Genomic DNA, 26516 nt, shown 5'->3' with positions numbered 1-26516 from the left:
GTAAATAGCAAGGGATATTCGGAGTTTGACTAGCCAATCAGAGCGCGCATTCAACGCTATCCACTGTTATAGAGCTGACCAATGATCACCACTGGTGTTTTAAGTTTGGCCCCCGTCACGCGTGAGACATACGACTGAATGCGTGAATGCGCATTCAAGCGAAGCAAACGACAACTTCTTAACGCTGCATTCGATATTATGTTTGCAATAGACTGTACGTCTCCATTTTGGTCATCTATAATTTGAATTTGTGCTTTATGACTTTAGCTTGTGAAATGAGACGATTTAGCGCCTGACCATGACAAGGTTGGTTACACCACAGTTGGGTTCGATGTGTTCTTTTTTACTATGTGGAACTATTTGAAGGTAACATAATTCAAGACTTTGTATTTGGGATGCACTTATCTGCTGAGAAACGTGTCAGGAGATCCGAAATTAATTAATGGATTTGACTACAATTCGATTCCGCGTTAGAGCCTACAGCAATTTTGCTGTGTTTGTAGCGGTTGGTAGAACGTTTGGCAGAAGGAAAGGATTTCACGTGAAATCCACGAGAAATATTAGCAAATGATAGAAGCGCTTTATGCTCCATATGTTTATGCGAACGTGGATCAGTTGGGGTTGCTGACAGTAGAAACATAAGCTATTGTTTGATGTTTAAATAGTATTCCTAGCTTGGTAAGTTAAGTAGTTAAGTCGTTATCGCAACTTGTGTGTGTTGTTTATGCGTCTGTTTGTGTGTGAGCCTGGTTTAAAATTTGTTGTGATGTAATCACCTGGCCTCGTTAAGCTTAGGTGCTTCTGGGGAAAACAGTGAAAAACATTTTTAAATAAATTTAAAAGGAAACATAAGCTATCCAAATGTAACCGATTTGTGTTTTGTCACTGGCTACCGAAGCTCATGGTGCGAACAAGAATAATAGTATACATATTCATTTTCACTCTGATGTTGCATGATTTAAAACGTGAACAGGAGAACCTGGAAACGAAGCACTTATCAATGAATTTCGCCAAAAAATTTAACTTTGCGGGAACCAAACCTGCAGTCGCGCCAAAATAATCAGGTTTTTTAAGCGGATCATATCAATTCACGGGTAAGTTCATTCTGTTTTCTGGGGGCCTTTGGCTCCGTAATTGATGTTCTTTCCGCCTTTGAAGGAATTATTTACCCAAATAATATACACGGTATATGACGGCATGCCATTACGCGGGAGATTGCTGAGCACGAAAGAAGCGTAAGAGTAACCATAGTTAGTAACTATGGAGTAACGCGAGGCGATAGCCGAAAGCGACTCTAGCTTCTTGAGTGCTTAGCAAATCTCCCAGGTGCATCCATAACTCGATAGTGTACACTATGGCGTTTACCATTTGTTTTATAACATCAGATTGATACATTGTAGCAAAAGAGTTTTCTTCTATTTAACAAATCTTACGTGACCAGACAAAACAAGCGCGCGCAGAAAACTAGTGTTTGCATTTGCTCACGTCAGCAGCGTACACCCGTGGTCAAATGGTGGACACTGAATTGACCAATCAGAGCGCGTGGTTTACTTTGGTTATGTTAGAATTACGGCTGAAAACGTCATTATATCCAGGACACCCAGCCGGAAGAAGCTAATCAATGAAGGAATTCATTTATATTTTTTTCAACCCCCTGTGCAGTTGTTTTGATCCATTCAGCTTTTACATTGATGTCAGAAAAATCTTCAGGTAACAAAAAGAAAGTTTATTTTCGAATACGAATGCAAAAATTAGCGGCCACCACACGTGTCAACATCCACGTGTATCAGGATCACGTTTTTTGCTGTCCGGAGAATGGCCAAAAAAAAATTGCATGCACGTGCACAGCCATCGTTGTACGTTGTACTAAATAAGCTTCGTCTTGTTGTCGTCCCTACCACTAATTAGGGAGCAAAGCAAACCACCACTGCGACGGCAACGAGGACGTGAAAAACAAAAGATCTAATTGGTAGCGCAATAGCTCAGCACGTGCTTTTTAAAACTTTGTACATTTCTTAGCCGTCCTTCGCAAAACAACAACGGAAAATCACCAAAATTTGCGTCGTCTGCGAATGGAAACCGCGACGGCAAATTATTTTAATTTCCATTTGGAACTCAACGCTACTTTTATAAGTTAGGCTGAAGTTGAGCTGTGGCGCCGTATGAGACGGTAAACACATACAACCATTTAAAAAAATCTAATTAAAAGTAGAAATTCATTTTTTAATCGACGTCTTCCCTGTCGCTGCCATCCTGACTGCTTAAGGCCCCTCTTATTGTGGGGGCGAGCCCTAACACAGAGGTTTCCTTCAACCCTTCACTGCCAAGACCCCATCAGTAATTCTCCCCATTGTCTGCCGTACGATTCTTATGATGTTACTTTGGAGAATTCTAAATTGGATCAACTAGTAACTCCTGGTTGAGATTTTTTTTCTATTCTCATCACTTGTCTGCTTGATATTGTATTGATATTGGAAGGAGAAATTCTGTCTTGATCACTAAAAGTCGGTTACCGGCGTTTCATCACTGCCAAGAAGACTTCTCAACGCCTTCTGTTGAACCTGCGAGCAGGTTCTTGCGTTTGGGTTTAACCTTTTGGCGCAGGTGCCTATTACACCATCACCAGCCGCTCAGGGAAAAAAGTAATTAAAACCCCAATCTAACAAATCTTTGACTGCCACATCTTTTAACCGCCTCCCTGTTAGCTCAATCGATAGAGCGCTGGACTGATGTGCGGGAGGTCGAGGGTTCGAGCCCCGGCCGGACCAACACTCAAGGTCTTAAAATAATTGAGAAGAATATGCTGCCTTTCTATAACATCAAGAAATGGTTTAGATATTCTAGTCTTCTCGGATAGGGACGAATAAATAGAGGTCCCGTCTCCTGCAGGGTTAGGGGTAGGAGACGTTAATTTCCCACGCACGAGATTACTGTGTGATGGATGTCCTCCCCTGGGGTGGGATGGGTGGGTTGTTGTCTTGCGTTTCATACATGAGCCTCTGGCTAGGGCAATATGGGTAACCATGCCCCACGTAAAGACATTAAACTTTGATTACTATTACTATTACTACTATTATTGACGGTTTCTTGTTGTCTGCGCGAGGAAAATTAGAGCTAGCCTTAGACGTCACAAATTAATTAGGTATCTAATTTTATGCAAAGGGAAAACTTTGTTTGATTTTTTGACAACTAGTGCTGGTCGATTTCGTCTATCGAGTCGATAGAGCCTATTTTCGAAAACAGTAACGACAGAGAGCATTATTATGGAATCGTGAGGCTTTTCGCAGCTCATATTTTCGAGGACTGGGAAATTCTAGACGATCTTTTTGGCCTCCGCAGGAAATTTTTCTCAAGTCAATTTCGGCGTCCACCTGCTATGTGAAATTTGTTCCACGAGAGAAAGACAGGTACTCTACAATGTGACGAGTAAATTTTTTGATATTTTTTCGTGGTAACAGTTAGCCGTTCTTCGGTCAACACCAGAATATCCGAACAGAAGTGGGCTAGTCAGTCACAGATGTCGTCAGCCCTATCGTGGGGGCAACCCCAGGGAACCCAGGGGAATTTGTCAAACAGCCATCAAAATTACTTTTCAAGATCCTTGGGGCTGAGCTGAAACATTGTAACAATAGCCCCCATCCCTCGGGTCGTGTTGTATTCCAGCGTAAAGCAAAACATTTCATAGAGTCCTTTTTCCTGTAATCGTCACAAACAAGACAAAAAATACTCTGTAATAGCAGGATGGCTCGGGACTTCATCAACAACCAGCGAACTCTCTCAAAGAGAATTAATCTGCGACAATCATGGATCACCACTGACCAGTATGGGGACAAGCCATTGGCAAATCCCTTGGCCTCTTATGCCCCAGGCTCTGAAGCAGGGTTTTTATAACAAATCCCCAAGGGTTACCCGCGGTTGGCTGGGGGGGGGGGGGGGCAACAACCCGGGATGGCTGCGTGGGTTTTTATCGGAAATTCCAAGACAAATCGTGCTCATACCAAATCAACTAACCTACCCTCCTGAGGAAGTAAAAAATTGGTTCCCCTACCGCAGTTCTAAGTTTATTTCGCCCTTCATTTCAGAATCCATTTCAATCTACTGCAGTATTGCGATTTCTCCGCGTAACTGACGTACTGCGTCAATCATCTACTTGGCCAGATGTCGTCTTACCTGTTACTGTGCAATAGGTTTCTCAACCTGGTTATCATTTTAACTCTCCTCACACCAGCGACTGTTAACTACTATCGAGCAACTTGGCATATGTTAGACTTATTCGTTTTTCCAAATGACAAACTTCTCAGTGCATCCTTCATTTTTACAGTGAGCTTTGGAACGTTATTCTTACTCATGCTGGTGGAAGATTATATTAAGGAGTCTTTAAATGCGAGAAGAGCGAAGGCAGTGTGGTATCGTGCCCTGTTTTTTCCTCTGGCGTTTTTAACTGTTGCAGCTTGGAAAGGTCTATGGATACTCTTAGATCTAATCACCACGCCATCTATTCCGAGTGCCTGTGTTTCGCACATAATAGGGCTTTTAGTTCTTGTATGTACAAGAACTACCTCTTCCATTGTTGCCATGCCGGGGTATTGTTTAAATGAAAGACACGCTAACCTACCCGAGAGTATTCTTCAAGGAAAGCATTGCGTAAGGAACAAGTCAAAAACGGTGTGCGGCGAAACCGCCGCAAGGATCTTCAATAGTTTCGTTACTGTGTTTATCATCGGAGGTGCAGTGGTGAACTATTGGCGAGGAACTTGGCTTATCATTTTGACCATAATACAATATCCTGACAACGATCTGATCCTATCTTCAATTTTACTGATTATCGTGGGATACAGTATATGGATTGTGTGTTATGTCCTCACAGAGTTCCTATCAACGATCCCAATGAATCCGCCTTATTCTATATTAAGCCATGCCTTGGAGCAGATCTTTGTGTACATATTGGCATTTGGAGTGGTGTCCTCTTGGGCAGGCATTTGGCTCCTTATGGATGCTTGTCTTCCATCAGGTAAGTCCATCGTATTGTAAGGAAGAAGGTAGCAACTTAAACGGAAACGTTGAAACCTATGGATATATACATGCGTGGATGTCTGTTCAGATTAATTTTGCTGGCTTTATCTGGCGGATTTTGAAGAGGATCCTTGAACGACTTCCAGCCAAGAGAGTGTCATGAAAGCATGGTAGTTAACAAAGAATTTATTTAATTGTATGTAATTCATTCTTTTACTTTCCTGGGATCAATGTATTGTGTTGTATTGTAGTGTACCTATTACGTAATCTGTATTCTTTACTTGCGTAACCCGTTTTGTAATTAACCTTTATCCAAGAGTTTTCTTTCCTTTTTCTGTCACCTTGCACCTTGGGTCCACATATATTTAAGACTTTTAGGTGGTTACGGTTGGAGAGGTTTTATTAGTTTTGAGCGAGGGGCGTTGGGAAATTGAAAGGAACAGAGACTCGTTCAAGATCAGAGCACATTATCATCTCTGAAAAGTCATTCAGATAACCGTTCTATTTCATGACAAAGAATCCATTTGCCGAGGAACGTATGTGCGCAGAGAAGCTGTCAAACAGTAAGCTGACGAAGAAGTGATTATAACTGAATTAAGAAGAAAAGTCCGAACGAAGGTCAAATTACGAGAAGTTTTCTGAGCGAAGAGGGGAAGTACGCAAAGTTGGAAACTGGTGAAACGGGAGATTGGTTCGTGAAACGGGAGGTTGGTTTGTGAAACGGAAATTTGGTTTATCAGTACGTAGTTTGTTGGTGGATCGTGGGAGAGTTGAGAACACGGACGCAAGGCGAACCGAACTGAACTAGTAAAAACTTATTTTTTTTATTTAATAATACTCTTGTAAATAGATTTAGCGTACGTACTCTAATTTTAAATTATGATATTCCCGTAAATTAATTAAGGTAAATAATTTAGCTTATTGTATTATCGTGATTGTTAGTTACTGTTATTTTCTTATCAAATATTTGTAGGCTTACGTTTGGTTGTGGCGTGCTTTCTCGGGTTTGTTTATGCCTGGTGTTTTTTTTTGTGTGTGTGTGTTAGAGGGCGTCTACCTTTGTGGCGCGGTATCGTCACAGAAAGGCAGCGCCTTGTATTTAGTCCGCTGTTTGTGTCACCAAGTTATTTTGATACGCTTTTCTTTTGTATATTTTCAGATCGCCCAGTAGCTAGTGCACTGATCGGCCATTTTGTATCAATCGCTGTCCTTTACGTTTTACAAGCTTGCATTAATTTAATTGGCTCGCCCACTGGGTGTACAGTTCACAGCAGTGAAAAGCTCGACGGCTTTGATATGGGAGGTTATCTCGAAAAGCCTCATGGTACAGAACATGAAAAACAGCCGGAAAACTCGGTAATAAAAGAAGGGAATGAACCAAGAAACTACGAAAGCTTGACCCTGAGTTGATCCGTAATTGCGAATCCACTGAGCTCAATAAGTAAGTAGCTTTGATTCATGTAAATTTTTTCAAAAGTCCGCTCGAAAAAATTCAGAAATTTAGGGTGCTGATGATATTACCTCGCCGGTGCTGAGCGGTTTTGTTTGTAGGTGTTCGATCTTGAAGGCGGCCCGAGTAGCGAAACAGAGTGGCCGGCGTTGATTAGCAAGCGAAATGACTGGTGACTATAAGTAGATTTGAGTAGACGCTTTAAGAGCCACAGACCATAAACATAGAGAATCCGCCGACAGTTACAAAATTTGGTAATTCATTTAATTTTTTCTAAAGGACCCTTTTAATGAACCTTTTTCGAAAATTATACCAAAAAGTTCCATCGCGCTTTTTTTCCTTCGAAAAGTTCAAAATACGCCTAAATGGCCGTTGTCCCCCCGTAAAGCAATAAGAAATTATGCAACTATGGCAACCTCGTACGCTTCAATACGACGCAATCCTGCTTTTAAATTTTGTATGCTCGCAGATGGTCCTTTTATCTCTTGGAAATATTAGTTTCTTGTTATGTTGTTACGTTTATTAGTCTAAATAGTGACCCGGTGAAATAAAGTACTTCGCGTCTCTTTCGTGGAGGTGAAATAAAGGTCAGCTTCAGTGGCCTATGAACAGGTCTGCCATGTATACTTAAAAATCATAATATACATCATCTTAAAGCTTTATCCCTGTATTTTAATTCCTCCAATTCTCTATCTTGGCCCGCCATAAGCGGCACGTCCAGGTTTAATAGACTTTGGGCTATTTTGTCAAAAATGTAATGCGAACCGCTGAACAGCTGTCATGACCCATTTGAAGGCCTTTAAAAAGGTCATGTATGATATATTTACAAATCAAAATAGATATGATCTTAAAGCTTTATCCTTGTAGTTTAATTCTTCAAATTTTTTTTTCTTGGCACGCCATAGGCGGCGCGTCCAGCTTGAAAAGAGTTCGAGCTAAAAAATTACAAAAATTGTAATGCGATCCGTTGAACGGCTGTTGAGCGGGATTGCATCGCGTTGTAGCGTACGAAATTGCCAAAGTTTCATAATTTTTTATTGCTTTACGGGGGGGACAACGGCTATTTAGGCGTATTTTGTCCGCACTAAAATCGTTTTTATGGCCAAACTTTCGTACCCCCATTCAAAATGTTGAGAAAAAGCTGTGACTACCATAGGATTTAAAATCGATTTACTAAGAGCAAATATTTAGTACATGTATTCAGAAAACAATAAACAGACTATGAGAGTGTTTTTTCCATGCAAGTAAGAAAACTTTTGAACCATCAGAAACTAGGTCTGCTGACTTTTTGTCGTTTCACTTACTGCGAGGACATTCCTTACGAGATCAAAGGTGTACAACGGCTTGAAAATATCTTCCCAGAGCAGCAGTGCAGTTTCTGGCTCGATTGTTTGCCATTTCACGTTAGATTCAAATTTCTTGAACCCGGTAGACATTTCATCTTTAATTCTTGCAGTCTTTTTTTCTGCTGTCATCAAGGGTGCCTCTTCTGTTTTTTCCTTGAAAGGCGTTGTTTTGATTAAAAAGGTATCCGTCCTCTTCAACGTTTGCTTTCTTCTGTTTGAAGCCGTAACGTTTGCCTTTGCCTTTGCCCCGTTTACTCATTTTCACCAACACTCCTCCGAGTCGGCCATGTGCGGAGTAAACATTTTCCGTGTAGAACGCATATTTAATTATGAGGAAGAGATTCCGTCGCTTGACAAAAGACTAATTGGTGGTTTGTTTCGGTAAACAACAAAGGATTACATTAAATGAAAATATCTCAAAAATGATCTTAACTCCTGGTCCGTTCCATTTCCAGTGCTCGTGATGCAAAACGTGGGAAGCAGTACTTGGTGGCCCCGCACGTGCAATGCTCGTGGAGTTTTCACTATTGGAATATGCATGGAAATGTTGTCAAATAAATAGACTTTTTTGTCTCAGTTCTCTCCGAATGCCATAAATTTAAGTTAACAAAAGACCAACATTTTTCGTTTATTTAATATTTTTTTAACTCACACAAAACTGTACTCTCGCAAGACACCTGATTACAGCGAATGAGGCTGACTGAGGCAGGCCGAACTAGTAAGAACGTAGTAAGGTTTCTGTGTGGCAGGAATCCCCTAATTGCATAAGAGTGTAGATGGTTTTTCATATCAGAACACAATAATTAGCAAAAATTATGATAGAGCCTTTTGTGATTAATTAGTGGTCATAAGCAGAAAGATGTAGTAGAGACGAGAAAAAACATTTTTCTCGTTCTTCTATGAGTAAATGGTTCATCTCCTAACATTAAATAACGCAATTCCCCTGAAAAGTGTTTGTTGAAATAATCAGTCCCTGACAATCTGTAACAAGTGATGAAAGAACGCATTTCGAAATCACATGATCGCAATTGGCCGAACAAAACAACGATAGTTATCACACGGAACCAGTCAGAACTCAGATGGTATGAAAAGTGACTAGACTGATGTAAAACTCTGGAATCTTCTCAACATTTTAAACGTTCTAATTGCGGTGTTATGATTGCTGTTTCCGTAGGGAACAAGCAAGTTTAGACGACCTTGTAAAATATTTGAATCATTATTGTTCTCCTTGATTATTCGATCTTGGGAAATCAGAAAAACAGCTAAGTCGAACTGAATACAAAGGTGGCCTTTTGTAACAGAACCCAGATATTAATACCATAAATTAACATAAACAAAACAACCAAAAACTACTTCAGTCTGTGAAGGATCGTAATCCGGAGACGTATCAATTTAACCTAAGGTTATAATTTCAATATATCAAAAAAGTTGAAATGGTAAATTGGCCACCGTTAAGATTATAAAAGCTGACGTTTCGAGCGTTAGCCCTTCGTCGGAGGTTAGCCTAATTTCATAGTTCAAGTCAGCGCATTACAGCCACTCGTGACGTGGTCCAGTGATATTAAAAACTAGTTGGAATATAATGGTGACAATAGGTTCATGGCTCAAATCATTGTTCTAATCAAAGTAATGTCAGTCATAGTTAAAAGAAATCGTTTAATTAACTGTCAGTAGGTTGCAACGCCTATTTGTTAACGGAACAGTAATGATACGGCCATACTTGAAGAACCATGTTCAACCAGAATGCGGGCGAAGTTGCCACTGGCGGCAGCATTAACTGTTTTACAGAAACAGCTAACTCTTTGCAATTTTGATCGAGAACGGCTTTTTCTTCTCTCATTTAGTCTCTTAAAGGGTCTATCGCCTATTTGCTCCGTTTTCAAGTTTTTGACGGAAAGAAGCCATCGAAAAGAAGTCGTCCTGCACGGAAGGAAAACCGCCATATTACATGGATCATTAAATTAGCTATAAAAACTTGGAATGAGCAAAAGACAACTTTACTAGGATTTGGCAAGAAAACGAACAGCGAGTTCCCAGAGGCCCTCCTTAACCGCATTTCGAAGGAAAGTCAAAAAGAAAGCTCATCTCGGCACCAGGGTGACCGTCAGGCGAGGAAACGTTAACGAGGAATCGCAAGCGTAAGCGGTTATCCTTTCTCTCCAGGTAAAATTAAAACAGAGATATATTTCTCCAAAGATTCATCTAGGTTTCCCTTATTCATCTCTTCCCACATCATTTAAATCTAAAGGTAGAACATTAACGGATTCAATGGAGATCGCTGACAGATTCTGCAAATACTTTACAAACATTGGTCCCAACCTAGCTACCGTGAATCCTTCTTTTCGTTCTTATCTCGGTTACAACAAACATCTCTCCATTAACTTAAAGCCCACCACAACTAGTGAACTGGAGAGTATTTGTAGCATGTTCGCTTCAAAGAAAGCTCCTGGCTCTGACAGTATCCCAATGCATGTCATTAACTATTCATTTCACCTTATTTCTGCCGCCCCTTTGGCAGATATCATCAATACATCTTTACTAAAAGGTATTTTCCCGGACAAACTTAAAATCGCTAAAATCATTCCCATTTTCAAGGCAGAGGATCCTAGCTTTTTTGTAAACTACAGACCCATTTCTTTGTTGTCAAATTTTTCCAAATTTTTCGAAAAAGTCATATACAATCGCTCAGTAGAATTTGCCGAAAAACACGATATACTTTACCGCTGTCAGTTCGGATTTCGGAAAAATCACTCAACATCGCACGCGCTAATTCATTTGGTAAACAAACTTGCATCTGCAATCGACCAACACCAAACAACGGTGGGTGTTTTCCTAGATCTTTCCAAAGCATTCAACACTCTCGAGCACCAAATCTTGTTTGCCAAATTGGAGCACCATGGTATCCGTGACGTGGCTATGCAGTGGTTTAAAAGCTACTTTTCTTTCCGCCAGAAATTTGTCCAATTCAATCAAGCTTGCTCTCCGATGCAAACCATCAAGGGTGGTGTCCCTCAAGGTTCGATTTTAGGCCCACTATTGTTTGTTCTATACATTAATGACCTTCCTAATGCCTCTGAATTATCAGACCCTCTACTTTTCGCTAATGACACCAGTATCTTTAATTCTCACTCAAATCTAAATTGCTTAGAATCCATACTTAATGATGAACTCCAAAACATTGACGTTTGGCTAAAATGTAACAAGCTTTCAGTTAGTGTAAAGAAAACCAACTATATAGTTTTTAAACCCAGACAGAAGAAATTTAACTCAGCATTTCTCTCTCCTTTGGAGGTAAACCTCTACAACAAGGTAAAGTAACTAAATTCCTTGGGGTCTATATTGACAATCATCTCACCTGGAAATACCATATCAACTATGTATGTAAACAAATCGCTAAATCAATAGGTATTATATTTAGGTCTCGCTTTTCCCTATCCTCTGCAACCAAGCTCACTTTGTATTACACCTTAGTTTATCCTTATATCGTTTATTGTAACTCCGTCTGGTCGTCCACATACGTATCTAACTTAAATAGAATTTATTATTTGCAAAAGCGAGCTGTGCGGGCTATCACCAACTCAGACTATCGAGACCACTCTGCCCCTTTATTCTCCAAACTAGGAATTTTAGATATTTTCCAAGTCAATACGTTTGAAATCGCTAAATTTATGTTTTATTTAAAAAATAACTTATTGCCCCCATTGCTTCTCGATCTTTTTGTAAGGAATAGCCAAATTCACAACTATGGTACCAGAACAGCCGTAATTATCGAACGCATTTGTGCCGTACAAGTGTCAAGCAGTTTACAATTCTCTACCAAGGTCCTAAAATTTGGACCTCTCTCCCTATTTCAGTCACTCGTTCGTCAAACTTTCTCAGCTTTAAAGCGAAATTGCAAGAGTTTTTACTTAAATAATCACTGAATTGGCCAAGCCGCACATTCGCAGCACTTTTTCTTTACTTAATTTATTATTGTAAGTGAGGTGGCTCTCCCATAAGCCTGGTGGCTTCTTGGGTCTCCTCGCCTTCTAACTGTTATCGCTGCAATTAACTATTTTTAATTGTTAAAATAAGGCAAATAAAGATGATGATGATGATGATGATGATGATGATGATATTCTTTAAGAACAGTGGTGAATTCCATGCACGAACTACCGGCTAAGCTTGTTCAGGAATCCATTACATGATTAGCCAGTTACTCTAACCGTAAAGAACTCAGTAATGAAAGTAAATAAGGGCAAAGCTGCATCAATAACTGACATGTGTCTTTATTAGCACTTATCCGAATCGTGCGCCCGAATTATTAGAGGACATGTCACTCATCCGCTACGCAGCTAAACTCCATAAGGGATTAGGGGCGTGTACGATATTAAGTTTAGGCAGAAGGCCAGTGCCAATAATACCTTCCCCTCCCTTCCAAAGGAAGAAATCAGGGTTTCCAGCTAGGACTCTCACCAGCGAGTGCTTTTCAAGGGAGACGGAACACCGTATTTGTCACAACTTCACCAGGGGTACCCTGTGCCAGAACCCCCTGCATCTACCACAAATGCAACAAGTCTGGGTGAGGGAAAAATGTACCTGGGATCAAGTGTCCCAGTCCCTCTGGAACAGCGAAGGAAAGGGTGTGGTTACTCCTGTAAATATTCCAGCGTTATGTTAAGCTTTATCTAATCATTCCGTAAAGGAATTTGTCAACAAGTTATACTCGGATCTGAGGGAGGGGTATAGGATTGGGTATTCTAACCTTCGTTTATCCAATAGTTCACCTACTGCTTGCTTGAATTCTGAAGCGGTTTCAGCGAATCTAGCCGGCGAGGTTTCCAATGGGGGTACTATGGGTCCCCTTCCCTCGCCCCCCTTTAGGAATTTTCAAGTTTCCCCTACTGGGCTTGTTCCCGAAAAATCATTGACAGAAATCCAGAACAATATTCCATTGTCCTTCCTAAGTCTGGGACCTCCACCATCAACTATTTTATTGAAAATGATGACTTCTGCCTCCATTTGTCATGACAATGCCTTTGTAGCCATTCAGAAATTTTGCCTAGGCTGCTAAATGGCTAAAACAGACATGGAGTCAGCTTTTCGGCTCTTTCCGGTCCATCTGGATGACTGGGAAATTTTCGGAATCTTTTGGAATGGACAGTATAGCTCTGACAAAGTATCCCCCTTTGGTCTTCGCTCTGTCCCGTTCATTTTTAATCAACTATCCGATGCCATTCAGTGGATCCTACTGAACCAGTGCACCATCTCCTTTGTTTGTCACATCATAGATGATATAGAAAGATGTTTGTTTGTCTCTAGTCACGAGCGTGGGAGAAAGAACAAATTCTGAGTCTTCATGAGGAATCGAACCTCAGACCTTTGGATTCTGTGCTCTGATGCTCTACCACTGAGTAACAGAGACTCTATGGTGAGCAAGGCCCATTACGAAGTTCATATTTGACACGCTTCCTGCGTGCATACATACATACATACATACTTTATTGACTTTCCCCAAGGAGGCTTTTCAAAGACAATGTTATAAAAATATTCCTATTACAATTAAAAAATCCTATTTACAATTAAAAATGTTTTAAAATCTGAATGTTCTAAAAGAAAAATAAAAGTATACAAATATATATGTAAAATTACAACTCTTTGAGTAATTTGGTCCTTAAACGTTTTTTAAAAACATTAACGGAGTTGCACAGTTTAAAGGAATTATCCAAAGAATTCCATAAGTTTACAGTTCTATAGAAAAATGTTCTCTGACCGCTAGCTGTTCTAAAGAATGGAATTTGCAAAAGCTGCGAATTTCTGGTGCTACGTCGACTAACCTCGGCTCGCCTTATGAATTTTGATGAGAGGTATTCTGGGGCCTGACCAGTCATGCATCTAAAGGCCATAGTAGCGTTTCGGTAGTAAAGCTGGCTTTGAACTGAAAGCCAATTTAGTTCCTTGCGAATTGGTGTAACGTGGTCAAATTTACGCGCACCGCTAACAATGCGGCATGCGAAGTTCTGCACCGCCTGTAACTTGTTAACATTACATTTTGAGGTATTTGACCAAACATTGGAACAATAAAATAACTGCTGAAAACTAAGGAATTAATAATCATCAAAAGTGTTCGTTTGTCGAAAACATGCTTGACACGGTTTATTTGGCCGAGGCGGGACATGCACGAGGAAGCGGTCTTAATTATGTGTTCATCGTGAGTTAAATTAGAATCCAAAATCACACCAAGGTCTTTGGCGGTGTCTGCGGGGACGATGTCCTCACCCATAAAGGAAAGGGAGCGAAATTGCAGTTTTGCACGCATCTGCCTGCTGCCAAATATCATCAGCTTGGTTTTGCCAGGGTTAAGTAACAATTGGTTGTTGGAACACCATTCTCCTATTTTAAACAAGTCGTCTTCCAAATCAGCAATTGCATCCAGGTTGTCTTTAAGTTCGAAGGAAGTGATGAGTTTCGTATCATCTACATAACTCTGAGTGCTGCATTTCTGTGGGATCGATGGAAGATCGTTCGTATATATGCTAAATAGTAGTGGGCCTAAGATACTTCCTTGAGGGACGCCGTTGGTCACAGACAAAGGCTCAGATAGCGTTGAATGGATTCGTACTATTTGTGTCCTGTTGCTTAGGTAACTACGAAACCATTGGAGAGCGTCACTGGAAATTCCGACATCTTGCAATTTTAAAATTAACGTGTCGTGATTGACGCTATCGAAGGCTTTGCTCATATGCGCATGCGTGCCGCTAGGATCGACAATGTCGAAAGCGTCATGTTTTGTAAAGAATATGAAAGATGGTAAGTTTTGAGCTCAGTAAAGAAATGTAGAAAGATGTTTTGCGCCTGGTCACGAGTGTGAGACAAAGAAAACATTCTGAGTCCTCATGAGGAATCGAACCTTAGATGATTTCTTCATGGTGGAACCACTTTGCCCCACCCCACCTGTGGATTATCTTTGCCGGGAAAGTCTCTCCAGTATGATCTTCACTTTTAAAAATTTGAATATCCCCATCTCAGCATCTATAACTGATTGACCCTTTCAAGTTCTTCAATTCATGGGTATCGCACTGGATTCTGAGAAAATGGAAGGAAGGCGACCCAAGAACAAGGTTGATAAGATCAAATCTGCTTCTTCCACTTTTCAATCTCAGCGGTCAACAACACTTCAGGAACTTCAATCGTTGATAGGCATTCTGAGCTTTGCATGCAAGAACTTCAATCATTGATAGGCATTCTGAGCTTGCATGTAAGAACTTCAATCATTGATAGGCATTCTGAGCTTTGCATGCAAGAACTTCAATCATTGATAGGCATTCTGAGCTTTGCATGCGAGGTCTCCTCCCCATTCCTACTCTCATATGTAAGAACCAGTCAAAATTCGTGTAGGATTCAGCGCTAGCTTATCATATAAATGCTTGTAGATAGACATCACTAACGCATTACAACTTTTGAATGTTCATTGTCTTGCTTTATTTAACCTGCAGCGTAATCAGTTAACACAGTCTCGACACTACTTACTTAAACTTTCAAACCAAGTTCAGTACAATATTCTTTACAATGAAGCTGACTGAAAAAACACCAACAAACTCCTAAAAAATCCTGGGATGATTTGAAAACTCATTTGCTTGAGACCTACAAACTACTGACTATGGAAAAAGTTGAAAGTCAAAAAACGCTAAAGTGTACCAATACTCTTAAAATGTTCCACAGATAAGACCCGAGACAAGTCAAAACTAATTTTTACTACTTCCTCTCCATATTAAACATAGAAACAACTGATGCAAAATGCAGTCGGTAGAGACTTTTGCCACAAGAAAAAAAGGTAACCAAAAGAAGACAAATACATAAACGAAATAAGAAGGAATAGTAGGAGCAGAGGTGAGAAATAAAAAGAGATTTAAACATACAGTGGAAAAGATGACTTTTTTTGCGCACCTAAAAAATCCATTAGTTCATCTATTACATCCGATTTGTACTGTAATATTTTGGTGTAAAAGAAAACAAAGGCTGACAAAAACAAACTAACTAACCAACATAAAAAAGCCTGAAGCCTAAACTTCGAAAAGTTGATTCGTCAGAAAAACACGTTGTTGCTTTCCTTAAAACCACTCTCCTAAAGAAGGTAATATAATAAAAAAAATCTGATTTCAATCTGTATAAGCAAGACTTTCACTAAAATAGTGCGATGCAAATAACTCAATTGTTCCTTTTGTTTTGTTTTTTTTTAATACCGTTTTGGATTTTTTTTAAAATTTGTGTATTTGAAAATAGTTGCGACAAGAGGACAGTGGATACGTCACAGTCTCTAGATATAACGTAGTGTTTTTTCATTAGAAGTAGTGAATTTTACTGGATTAAAATCTTTGTTCAATTAAATGAAATGTACTAACTCTATCAAAAAGAAGAAAAAAGGGAGAATTTCTGTCTCTTCTACATTACTGGCGGTTTTATTTTCATGTATAGAGATACAACTGAAAAAGAACCAAAAACTAAGAAAACAAAACAAAAACGTCAAAACAAATAGAAGGAACAAGGTATTTGCATCGCACTACCTTTACCCTACTCAAACTATTTTTGGGAAGTTATCGTCAACATCGTAATCCGAGGGATATCATGAAATAGTGACCTCCCCTTCTTCTTCTCTACTTGCATCCACATTCAGTTATAGTGTAGATCTTCTTTTCTTCGTGATCGCCAGTGTGAACATATTCTGTAGTGTAGTTGGTAGCGATACAGGTTCTCTCGCGATAAACCAGGCAATTATCGTCACAATACTTGTTCCTGTATAGAAATAAAATGATAAATGAATGAGTTGGCAGGTTAATGGTTGTCCGGGTCGGACACATATAGCGGCGTCGATGTCGAATAACAACAGAACAGCTCATTAAACCAACGAATTTAATGACGGCGAAGAATTCCAATGTTTACAAAACCATCCGGTCGCTCTTTCATCATAAATTACGAGACTCAGGGAGCCATAAAAACCACATGATGAAAGGCGGTAAACGAAAGAAAAGAAACAGTTTCACGTACCTAAATTATTTACAAGCGCTTCACCACGTGCGTAAAAGGGGGGCCAAAAATAAAAATTACTACTGAAGGATTGTGGTCTACGTGACATACAAAAAAATGAAGAACGGAACGGAACAGACTGACATAAAACCTTGTTGAGGAATAGCCGCAACAATGGTGACGTCATTTATGCGTCTGTCTTCCAACAGATCAAAAGTAAGAACCAATCAAAATGCTAGTATCATTCTGCCTATCATAGCATTATTAATTCTTCTTTCAAATGGTTTTCGACCGCTGCCACAGACTCCGTCAACGAACTTCATAAAATTGCCTCAGTATATAAATTGCATGGAATGCAACGACTTACCCGAAGAAACAGCGAATACAGTCCCTCGGGCAACCAGTACCGACGCACATTCCAACGTCTTTTTCCTGAAAAAAAAAACTTAATACTGGAAGAGGGAAATATCTGTCGATCTTTACATGTCAATGTATTTACACGTATGCTTAAAATTTTGAATCGTTTTTTTCTGTTTGCGCGTATTTACATAGCTCAAGAGAATCATATTCTCTTGCATAAATCTTTCATTCTTTTTTTATGTTACTCAGTATGTTTTGTTTATTTAACCTTTAATAATGGTTTTTCATTTAAGAGGAGTAAATATTTTTCGGTACAGCTTCTTAATCATCAAACTCTCAAGGGTTGCGTATTGTCATCATTTTTTCTTTATGATGTATCAGTACAATATAAGAAAGTTACATGTTCAACCATCCATGTTTTTATTTCGTCCTTTTCTTATTCATTACTATTTCATTTATTTCTAGCTCTATTTACTTCGTAATTTTTTCAGCTGCTTGGTTTATCATCCGATCGTCGAATGATATGACGCTTTGCGGAAGACTCCGCTTGACTATTGCATTTTTGCAAAGTGTTAAGGCGCTGGTTTAAATAAAAATATTCGGCAACCATTTTTAAAAGATCGGGTAAATGAATAAATCAATTACTGAACTATTGCACATTCTTAAATTGTGTTGTGGCAACGGTTTCTGGTTGTGATTCAAAGTACACACGAGTATTCACGAGTGACTATGGCCACTCACGTACACTTATAGACACGACTGTCGTTTCTAAATTATATTTGGCACGTCACGTTACTGAAAAATGCTTTAGAATCAACGTCGCACAAGGGACATAATTTATTTTTCTCACAATTATTGCAATTGTCATCAGTGATCTTTAAATTATGATCTCTGTTATCAGTCACTTTCTTGTGACATTTCTTTGCTTATTCTCTTTATTACATACCTCTTGGATCCACGCTTTACCCGTCTTCCTCTTGAAAACTTCACGAAACGCAACGCGATGGCAAATTGGGTTCACACAACCACACTTCTTAATAACACGAACAGTTAGTTCCCCTTCTCCTATTTAGAAACAAGTAATCAATTCAAGTGTACCTGCATGACCTTAAGCAATGTGAGATGTTCACACTTTATATCTATATAAATATCCTACCATTTGGCCCTTTTATGCCAATCATTACGCTGTCAATGGCTTTGCAGGCATGTCCACTGTTTCCACAAGAGCCAAGGCAGACACCTGTATCATGACGACGACTGTATGATGTTCCGTTAAAGAAGGATTTGAACAAAGCTTGGCGACTGCAGCCGCCAGAGGTATGTTGATAGCCACACTTGGAAATGGCGGTCTTGTACTTTGACTCACCAATGAGGGGATAACTTCTGCTGGTCAGCTCAGTTGGGTTACAGGAAGAAGAACCATAGGACATCTTCTATGATCAAATCAGATTTTTTTTAAAGGTTTATTAAGTAGGTTTAACTCACTTTTAGTGCTAAGAAAGCCTTTTGTGCCACTCTGTGGCATGGAAACTGCGCTGAGTTCTTTTATGAAAGAGATATTTTTTAGCATTTGAAATATGCTGAAAGAGGTCGGATACCTTTCATTTCAAAAAATTTTTTGAAATTCGTTTCTCTAATTCATTAATAATTCATGAGTGCAGCAACCAACAAATAATGCGTATTTGGGTCTCATGCACGAACCTTGATACCCAATGAACACTCAGATGCAAATCTTAATTAAGGGTTTTGATCTGAGTTGAAACATAGTTTAGATCTCAGATCAAACACTTGCATTTTAATGAGCATTTTTCAATCATTAATACACCGTTAACAACATTTCCAAAAATGACCTGAGATTTATTTGATATAATTAACCCTGATTTTCACAGAACAGTTGGAAAGAAAACAGCTATTACGTGAACTTGCAGTCACATATTCGTGAAAATCAGAACTCTCCAAACAACTTGACTCCTCTTTCTGTTTAGTAATAGCAACTTCAGATGTACTAGTACTAGTTCTTAGTCCTAATACTGTGGAAACTTCTCTAATTTTCTCATCGCCAGCCTTTTCATACTTAAACAAAGAGTCCGACCGGTGTTCAGTTCTAGCTATTATTAATTTCTCTTTTACACCTGCATTTAAAAAACAACGACGATGCCCAAGTAACACCAAGACTATGACTCGTCTTTCGCGTTAAACCTACTTTTTTGCGCATTATTGGCAAACTCTCGTTTAGTTTGTTGACACGAACAGGAACTTTCTTATAACTAAGCTTCGACTTGGACGGCCTAAAGTAGAATGCAATACAATCTTCAACTCTTGTTCCACCAACACAATAGATAACTTATAAAATTTTGAAAAACACATCACTCTTCCGACTGTCTAATAGGTTTACAAATATGTTTAACAACCTTGGGTATATACTTAGTTTAGTTGACGAGAGAACAGCTTTTTCGACTAACTCGTAAACCTTTTGCGGCTCCTTAGATCTTGCCGCTCCATCTACACTCATGGTCACACATGTTAATAGATCCATTATTACCATCACGAATATAAAACAAGGTTCTACGCTATCTAAGTGAAAAAAAACCAACGCTTGTTATGTAACACAATCTAGAATAAAGTGTAGTAGGTGTAGTTTAGTGTACTTTGGTGTTGTAGGTGTAGAAGATGTCGTAGGTGTAGTTTGGTGTACTTTGGTGTTGTAGGTGTAGAAGATGTAGTAGGTGTAGTTTGGTGTAGTAGGTGCAGTAGATGTAGTAAGTGTAGTTTGGTGTAGTAACTGTAGAAGATGCAGTAGGTGTAGCAGGTGTAGTAAGTGTAGTTTGATCTAGTAGGTGTAGTTTGGTGTAGTTTAATGTAGTAGTTGTAGTAGGTGTAGTAAGTGTAGTTTAGTGTAGTTTGGTGTAGTAGGTGTAGTAGGTGTAGTAGGTGTAGTTAGTGTCGTTTAGTGTAGTTTGGTGAAGCTTGGTGAAGTAGGTGTAGATTGGTGGTTTAGTGGTAGTTGAGTGTAATAAGTGTAGTTTCATGTAGCAGTCATAGTTTGGTTTAGTAGGTGTAGTAGGTGTATTTTGGTGTAGTAGGTGTAGTGGCTGTTTGATTACTACACCAAATTACACCTACTACACCAAACTACCCCTAGTACATCAAACTACACCTACTACATAAAACTACACCTACTACATAAAACTACACCTACTACATAAAACTATGTTAAACTACCCCTTCTACACCAAACTACACAAAAGTACACCAAACTACGCCTATTACGCCAAACTATATCTACAACACCTAATACACCAAACTACACCAAACTACACCTACTACATTAAGCTACACCTACTACACCAAACCACACCAAACTACACCTAATACATTAAAAAACACCTACTATACCAAACTACAGCTACCACACTAAATTACACCGAAGTACACCTAACACACCAAACTATATCTACCACACCAAATTACACGAAACTACACCTACTACATCAACTACGCCAAACCGCACCTACTACACCTACTACACCTACTGCACCAAAATACACCAACTACACCAAACTACACCTACTACACCAGACTACACCTACCACACCAATATACACCTACTGCAATAAACTACACCACATTACACCTACTACATCAAACTACACCTACTACACCAAACCACACCTACTACACCAAACTACACCTAATATACAGAACAACCCCTAATACACCAAACTACACCTATTACACTAAACTAAACATGCCACACCAAACAACAACTACTACAACTGCTACACCAAACTACAACTACTACACCAAACTACACCTACTACACCAAACTACACCTACTACACCAAACTACACTAAACTACACCTACTACACCAAACTACACCTACAACACCAAACTACACCTCATATACACAACAACCCCTACTACACCAAACTACACGTATCACACTAAAGTAAACATGCTACACCAAACAACACCTGCTACAGCAACTACACCAAACTACAACTACTACACCAAACTACACCTACTACACCAAACTACATTAAACTACTTTCGCTCTGACGAAGGGCTAACGCTCGAAACGTCAGCTTTTGTAATCGTTACAGTGGCCAATTTACCATTTCAACTTTGTTGATATATCCAAATTAATACACTAAACTACACCTACTACACCAAACTATACTAAGTTACACCTACTACACCAAACTACTCCTACTACACCTACCACACCAAACTAAACTGAACTACGCCTGCCACACCAAACTACACTAAAATACACCTATTGCACCAAACTACTCTTAGTACACCTACTACACCAAACTACACCACACTACACCTCATATACGGAACAATCCCTACCACACCAAACGGCATCTACTACACTTAACTACACCTACTACACCCACTACGCCAAACTACACCTACTACATTACACTACACAAAACTATACTTACTACACTAAAACACACCTACTACACCAAACTACACCTACTACACCTACTGCACCAAAATACACCAAATACACCAAACTACACTAAATTATACTTACTACACCAAACTCCACCTACTCCACCTACTACACCTACCACACCAAACTAAACTGAACTACGCCTGCCACACCAAACTACACTAAAATACACCTACTGCACCAAACTACTTCTACTACACCCACTACACCAAACTACACCACACTACACCCAATATACGGAACAATCCCTACCACACCAAACGACATCTACTACACTTAACTACACTTACACACCAGACTCCACCTACTACACCCACTACAACAAACTACACCAAACTACACCAAACTACACCTACTACATTACACTACACAAAACTATACTTACTACACTAAAATACACCTACTACACATAAACTACACCAAAGTACACCAAACTATACCTACTACATTACACTACACCAAACTATATTTACTACACTAAATTACACCTACTACACCAAACTACACGGGAGATGGCAAAACGCGGAGCCCTACTCCATGGAGTACCCTATGGAGTACCTTAATGGAGTACCCATAAAAGTCATGTATTGGTCCAATAAAATATTTTATGAACATGGTGAATCGTTTAGATGTACATATCCTAAAATATATTGAGCTTACCAGCTCTCCGAATGTCACAGTTCGATACAATCCAGTTTTTGGGGGAACAGTTGACTAGGGCTCTCAGTCTTACTGGTTACTCCATTTTGTTTTTACCGCTGTGTAATGAGTCCTTTGACGAGAAGACAAACAACTCCATGTAATGAACAAAACCCACTGTTTCGATTTCTGCACGAGGTAAAATATCTAAGCTTACTGCATTTCCCAGATCAACAACCCCAGTCGGATTTATTTGCCGACCTGTCACTGTTTTTTTTTTTTGGTTTGTTTATATACCTCAATTTTATTGCGCTACGAATAGATGGGGGAGGAGACCCTCAGTTTAAAGATATAGATTACCTTTTTAAACAAATATAAGCTTGTATCCTCATCGTTTCGCACATTTAAGAAACCCATGCGAGGCCATGCGTTACTAGATGGAGCGCCAAACTTCTTACAGACGCCACACATAAGGTATTTTGGAAGACGTAAAACCCGTTGCAGAATGAAGGTTGTCCCTCCATTTGACCTCTTGAAGATCATATGAAAATAGATGGTAGTCGACCTATTAACGATAACGTTCATGGATCCTACCTACATTAAAGCTTTCCGTTGGAAACGGTCAGCAGTTTAATCTTAATTTCAAGATGGCGGTCAATTCGTGTACTACATCTAAGTGCGACAATCGGAGAGCTGACAAGCTCAAAATATATCAGGATATGTACATCTAAACGATTCACCATATTCATAAAGTATTTTATTTGACTCATACATGATTTTAGGGGTACTCTATTCAGGTAGTCCATAGGGTACTCCATGGAGTAGGGCTCCGCGTTTTGTCATCTCCCAAACTACACCAAACTACACCTACTACACCAAACTACTTCTACTACACCAAACTACTTCTACTACACCTACTATAACAACCTACACCAAACTACACCTACAACACCAAACTCCACCTACTATACCAAACTACATCAAACTACACCGACTACACCAAACTCCACCTACTACAACAAACTACATCAAACTACACCTATTATACCAAACTCCACCTACTACACCAAACTCCACCTACTACAACAAACTACACCAAACTACACCTTCTACCCCAAACTCCACCTTCTATAACAAACTACACCGACTACACCAAACTCCACCTACTACAACAAACTACACCAAACTACACCTACTTCACCATAGTCCACCTACTACAACAAACTACTCCTACTACACCTACTACACCAAACTACACCAAACTACACCAAACTACACTAAAGTACACCTACTACACCAAACTCCACCTACTATAATAAACTACACCAAACTACACCTACTACACCAAACTACACCAAATTACACCTAATACACCAGACTACATTAAAGTACAACTACTACACCAAACTACACCTACTACACCAAACTACACCAAATTACACCTAATACACCAGACTACATTAAAGTACAACTACTACACCAAACTACACCTACTACACCAAACTACACCAAATTACACCTAATACACCAGACTACATTAAAGTACAACTACTACACCAAACTACACCTACTACACCAAACTACACTAAACTACACCTACTACAACAAACTACACCAAACTGCACCTACTACACCTAACTACACTAAACTACACTTACTATACTTATTACACCAAACTACTCTTACTACACCTAATACACCAAACTACACTAAAGTAGACCTACTACACCAAACTACACCCATTACACCTACTGCACCAAACTACACTAAACTACACCCACTACAACAAACTTCACTAAACTACACCTACTACACCTACTACATCAAACTACACCTACTACACCAAACTACACTAAACTACACTTACTACACCTCCTACACCAAACTACTCCTACTACACCAAACTACACTAAACTACACTAACTACACCTACTACACCAAACTACTCCTACTACACCAAACTACACTAAACTACACTTACTACACCTACTACACCTACTACACCTACTACACCTACTACACCAAACTACACCTACTACACCAAACTACACTAAACTACACTTACTGCACCTACTACACCAAACTACACTAAAAACTACACCTACCACACCAAACTACACTAAACTATACTTACTACACCTACTACACCAAACTACTCCTACTACACCAAACTACACTAAACTACACCTACTGCAACAAACTACACCAAACTGCACCTACTACACCTAACTACACTAAACTACACTTACTATACTTATTACACCAAACTACTCTTACTACACCTAATACACCAAACTACACTAAAGTAGACCTACTACACCAAACTACACCCATTACACCTACTGCACCAAACTACACTAAACTACACCCACTACAACAAACTACACTAAACTACACTTACTACACCTACCACACCAAACTACTCCTACTACACCAAACTACACTAAACTACACCTACTACACCAAACTACACTAAACTACACCTACTACACCTACTACACCAAACTACACCTACTACATCAAACTACACCTACTACACCTACTACACCAAACTACACTAAACTACACCTACTACACCTACTACACCAAACTACACCTACTACACCTACTACACCAAACTACACCTACTACACCTACTACACCAAACTACACTAAACTACACTTACTACACCTACTACACCAAACTACTCCTACTACACCAAACTACACTAAACTACACCTACTACACCTACTACACCTACTACACCAAACTACACCTACTACACATACTACACCTACTACACCAAACTACACCTACTACACCTACTACACCAAACTACACTAAACTACACTTACTACACCTACTACACCAAACTACTCCTACTACACCAAACTACACTAAACTACACCTACTACACTAAACTACACCTACTACACACTTTTTTATTTAGGCTGTGATTGCCTATTGCTTTTGCTTGTAGTAGTAGTAGTAGTAATCTGTATTTAAATACGCTCAATTCATCAGTCCTTAAAAATGCATATCACATAAGCTAAGATATTTAAAATTCAAACAACATACTACGACACTAAAAGCTGTTTTCCGTGAATGCCGTGCGTTAGACTTAAGAATGTCATTGATACAACGTTTAGATACCCTCAGAGACTCTGTGTTCCTTATATCGCATGGTAGACTATTCCATAATGTGGTACCATTGTAGCTAAAACTTTTTCGGTAATAATTAGTGCGCGGTAATTAAACATTAAACTTATTTTCAGAGTCCCTGAAGTCATAAGTAGAGTTACGCCACGTAAACTTTGAACACAGATACTCTGGAGCTAGCCCGTGCAGACATCTAAACGTCATGGTGGCTTTATGAATTTCCTGCTGGCGTGCAACATTTTTCCACCCTAAAAACTCGAGTAGTGCAGTTGTATCAGCTACTACACCTACTACACCAAACTACACTAAACTACACTTACTACACCTACTACACCAAACTACTCCTACTACACCAAACTACACTAAACTACACCTACTACACCTACTACACCAAACTACACCTACTACACATACTACACCTACTACACCAAACTACACCTACTACACCTACTACACCAAACTACACTAAACTACACTTACTACACCTACTACACCAAACTACTCCTACTACACCAAACTACACTAAACTACACCTACTACACTAAACTACACCTACTACACCTACTACACCAAACTACACCTACTACACCTACTACACCAAACTACACCTACTACACCTACTACACCGAACTACACTAAACTACACTTACTACACCTACTACACCAAACTACTCCTACTACACCAAACTACACTAAACTATACCTACTACACCAAACTACACCAAATTACACCTAATACACCAGACTACATTAAAGTACAACTACTACACCAAACTACACCTACTACACCAAACTACACCAAATTACACCTAATACACCAGACTACATTAAAGTACAACTACTACACCAAACTACACCTACTACACCAAACTACACTAAACTACACTTACTACACCTACTGCACCAAACAACTCCTACTACACCAAACTACACTAAACTACACCTACTACACCTACTACACCAAACTACACTAAACTACACTTACTACACCTACTACACCAAACTACACTAAACTACACCTACTACACCAAACTACACCAAATTACACCTAATACACCGGACTACATTAAAGTACAACTACTACACCAAACTACACCTA

General features: G+C 39.3%; 2 protein-coding genes across 7 annotated transcripts in view; one reads left to right on the top strand and one right to left on the bottom strand.

Annotated features, from left to right (window-relative positions):
• Nucleotides 1-168: 168 nt before the first annotated feature.
• Nucleotides 169-8385, top strand: LOC111336992 (uncharacterized). 5 transcript variants are annotated; one of them, XM_022943193.2, is made up of 4 exons: nucleotides 169-306; nucleotides 4083-5011; nucleotides 6173-6454; nucleotides 8265-8385. In XM_022943193.2, exons 2-3 carry the CDS (start codon nucleotides 4159-4161, stop codon nucleotides 6421-6423), a joined length of 1104 nt encoding a protein of 367 aa, XP_022798928.1. In that variant the 5' UTR covers nucleotides 169-306; nucleotides 4083-4158; the 3' UTR covers nucleotides 6424-6454; nucleotides 8265-8385. The 5 variants fall into 5 exon arrangements, with proteins under 5 accessions (XP_022798928.1, XP_022798930.1, XP_022798926.1 ...); XM_022943195.2 differs by having other exon boundaries at nucleotides 184-306; nucleotides 4322-5011; XM_022943191.2 differs by having other exon boundaries at nucleotides 226-366.
• A 6860-nt stretch (nucleotides 8386-15245) lies between these two features.
• The window catches only part of LOC111336991 (uncharacterized), a 37535-nt gene continuing 26264 nt past the window's right edge, over nucleotides 15246-26516 (bottom strand). Inside the window, exons 4-7 of one of the 2 annotated variants that reach the window (XM_088736705.1) lie at nucleotides 18329-18605; nucleotides 18119-18237; nucleotides 17180-17244; nucleotides 15246-16581 (exon numbers count right to left, since the gene is read on the bottom strand). In XM_088736705.1, coding sequence (XP_088592831.1) covers nucleotides 16443-16581; nucleotides 17180-17244; nucleotides 18119-18237; nucleotides 18329-18605 — 600 coding nt within the window. In that variant the 3' untranslated portion in view covers nucleotides 15246-16442. The remainder of the gene's footprint in view (nucleotides 16582-17179; nucleotides 17245-18118; nucleotides 18238-18328; nucleotides 18606-26516) is intronic. The other variant, XM_088736708.1, reaches the window with a different exon arrangement.

The sequence above is a fragment of the Stylophora pistillata genome, chromosome 1 (assembly GCF_964205215.1).
Source record: "Stylophora pistillata chromosome 1, jaStyPist1.2, whole genome shotgun sequence".
Classification (NCBI taxonomy): Eukaryota; Metazoa; Cnidaria; class Anthozoa; order Scleractinia; family Pocilloporidae; genus Stylophora; species Stylophora pistillata.
This window is presented reverse-complemented; position numbering and strand designations above follow the sequence as displayed.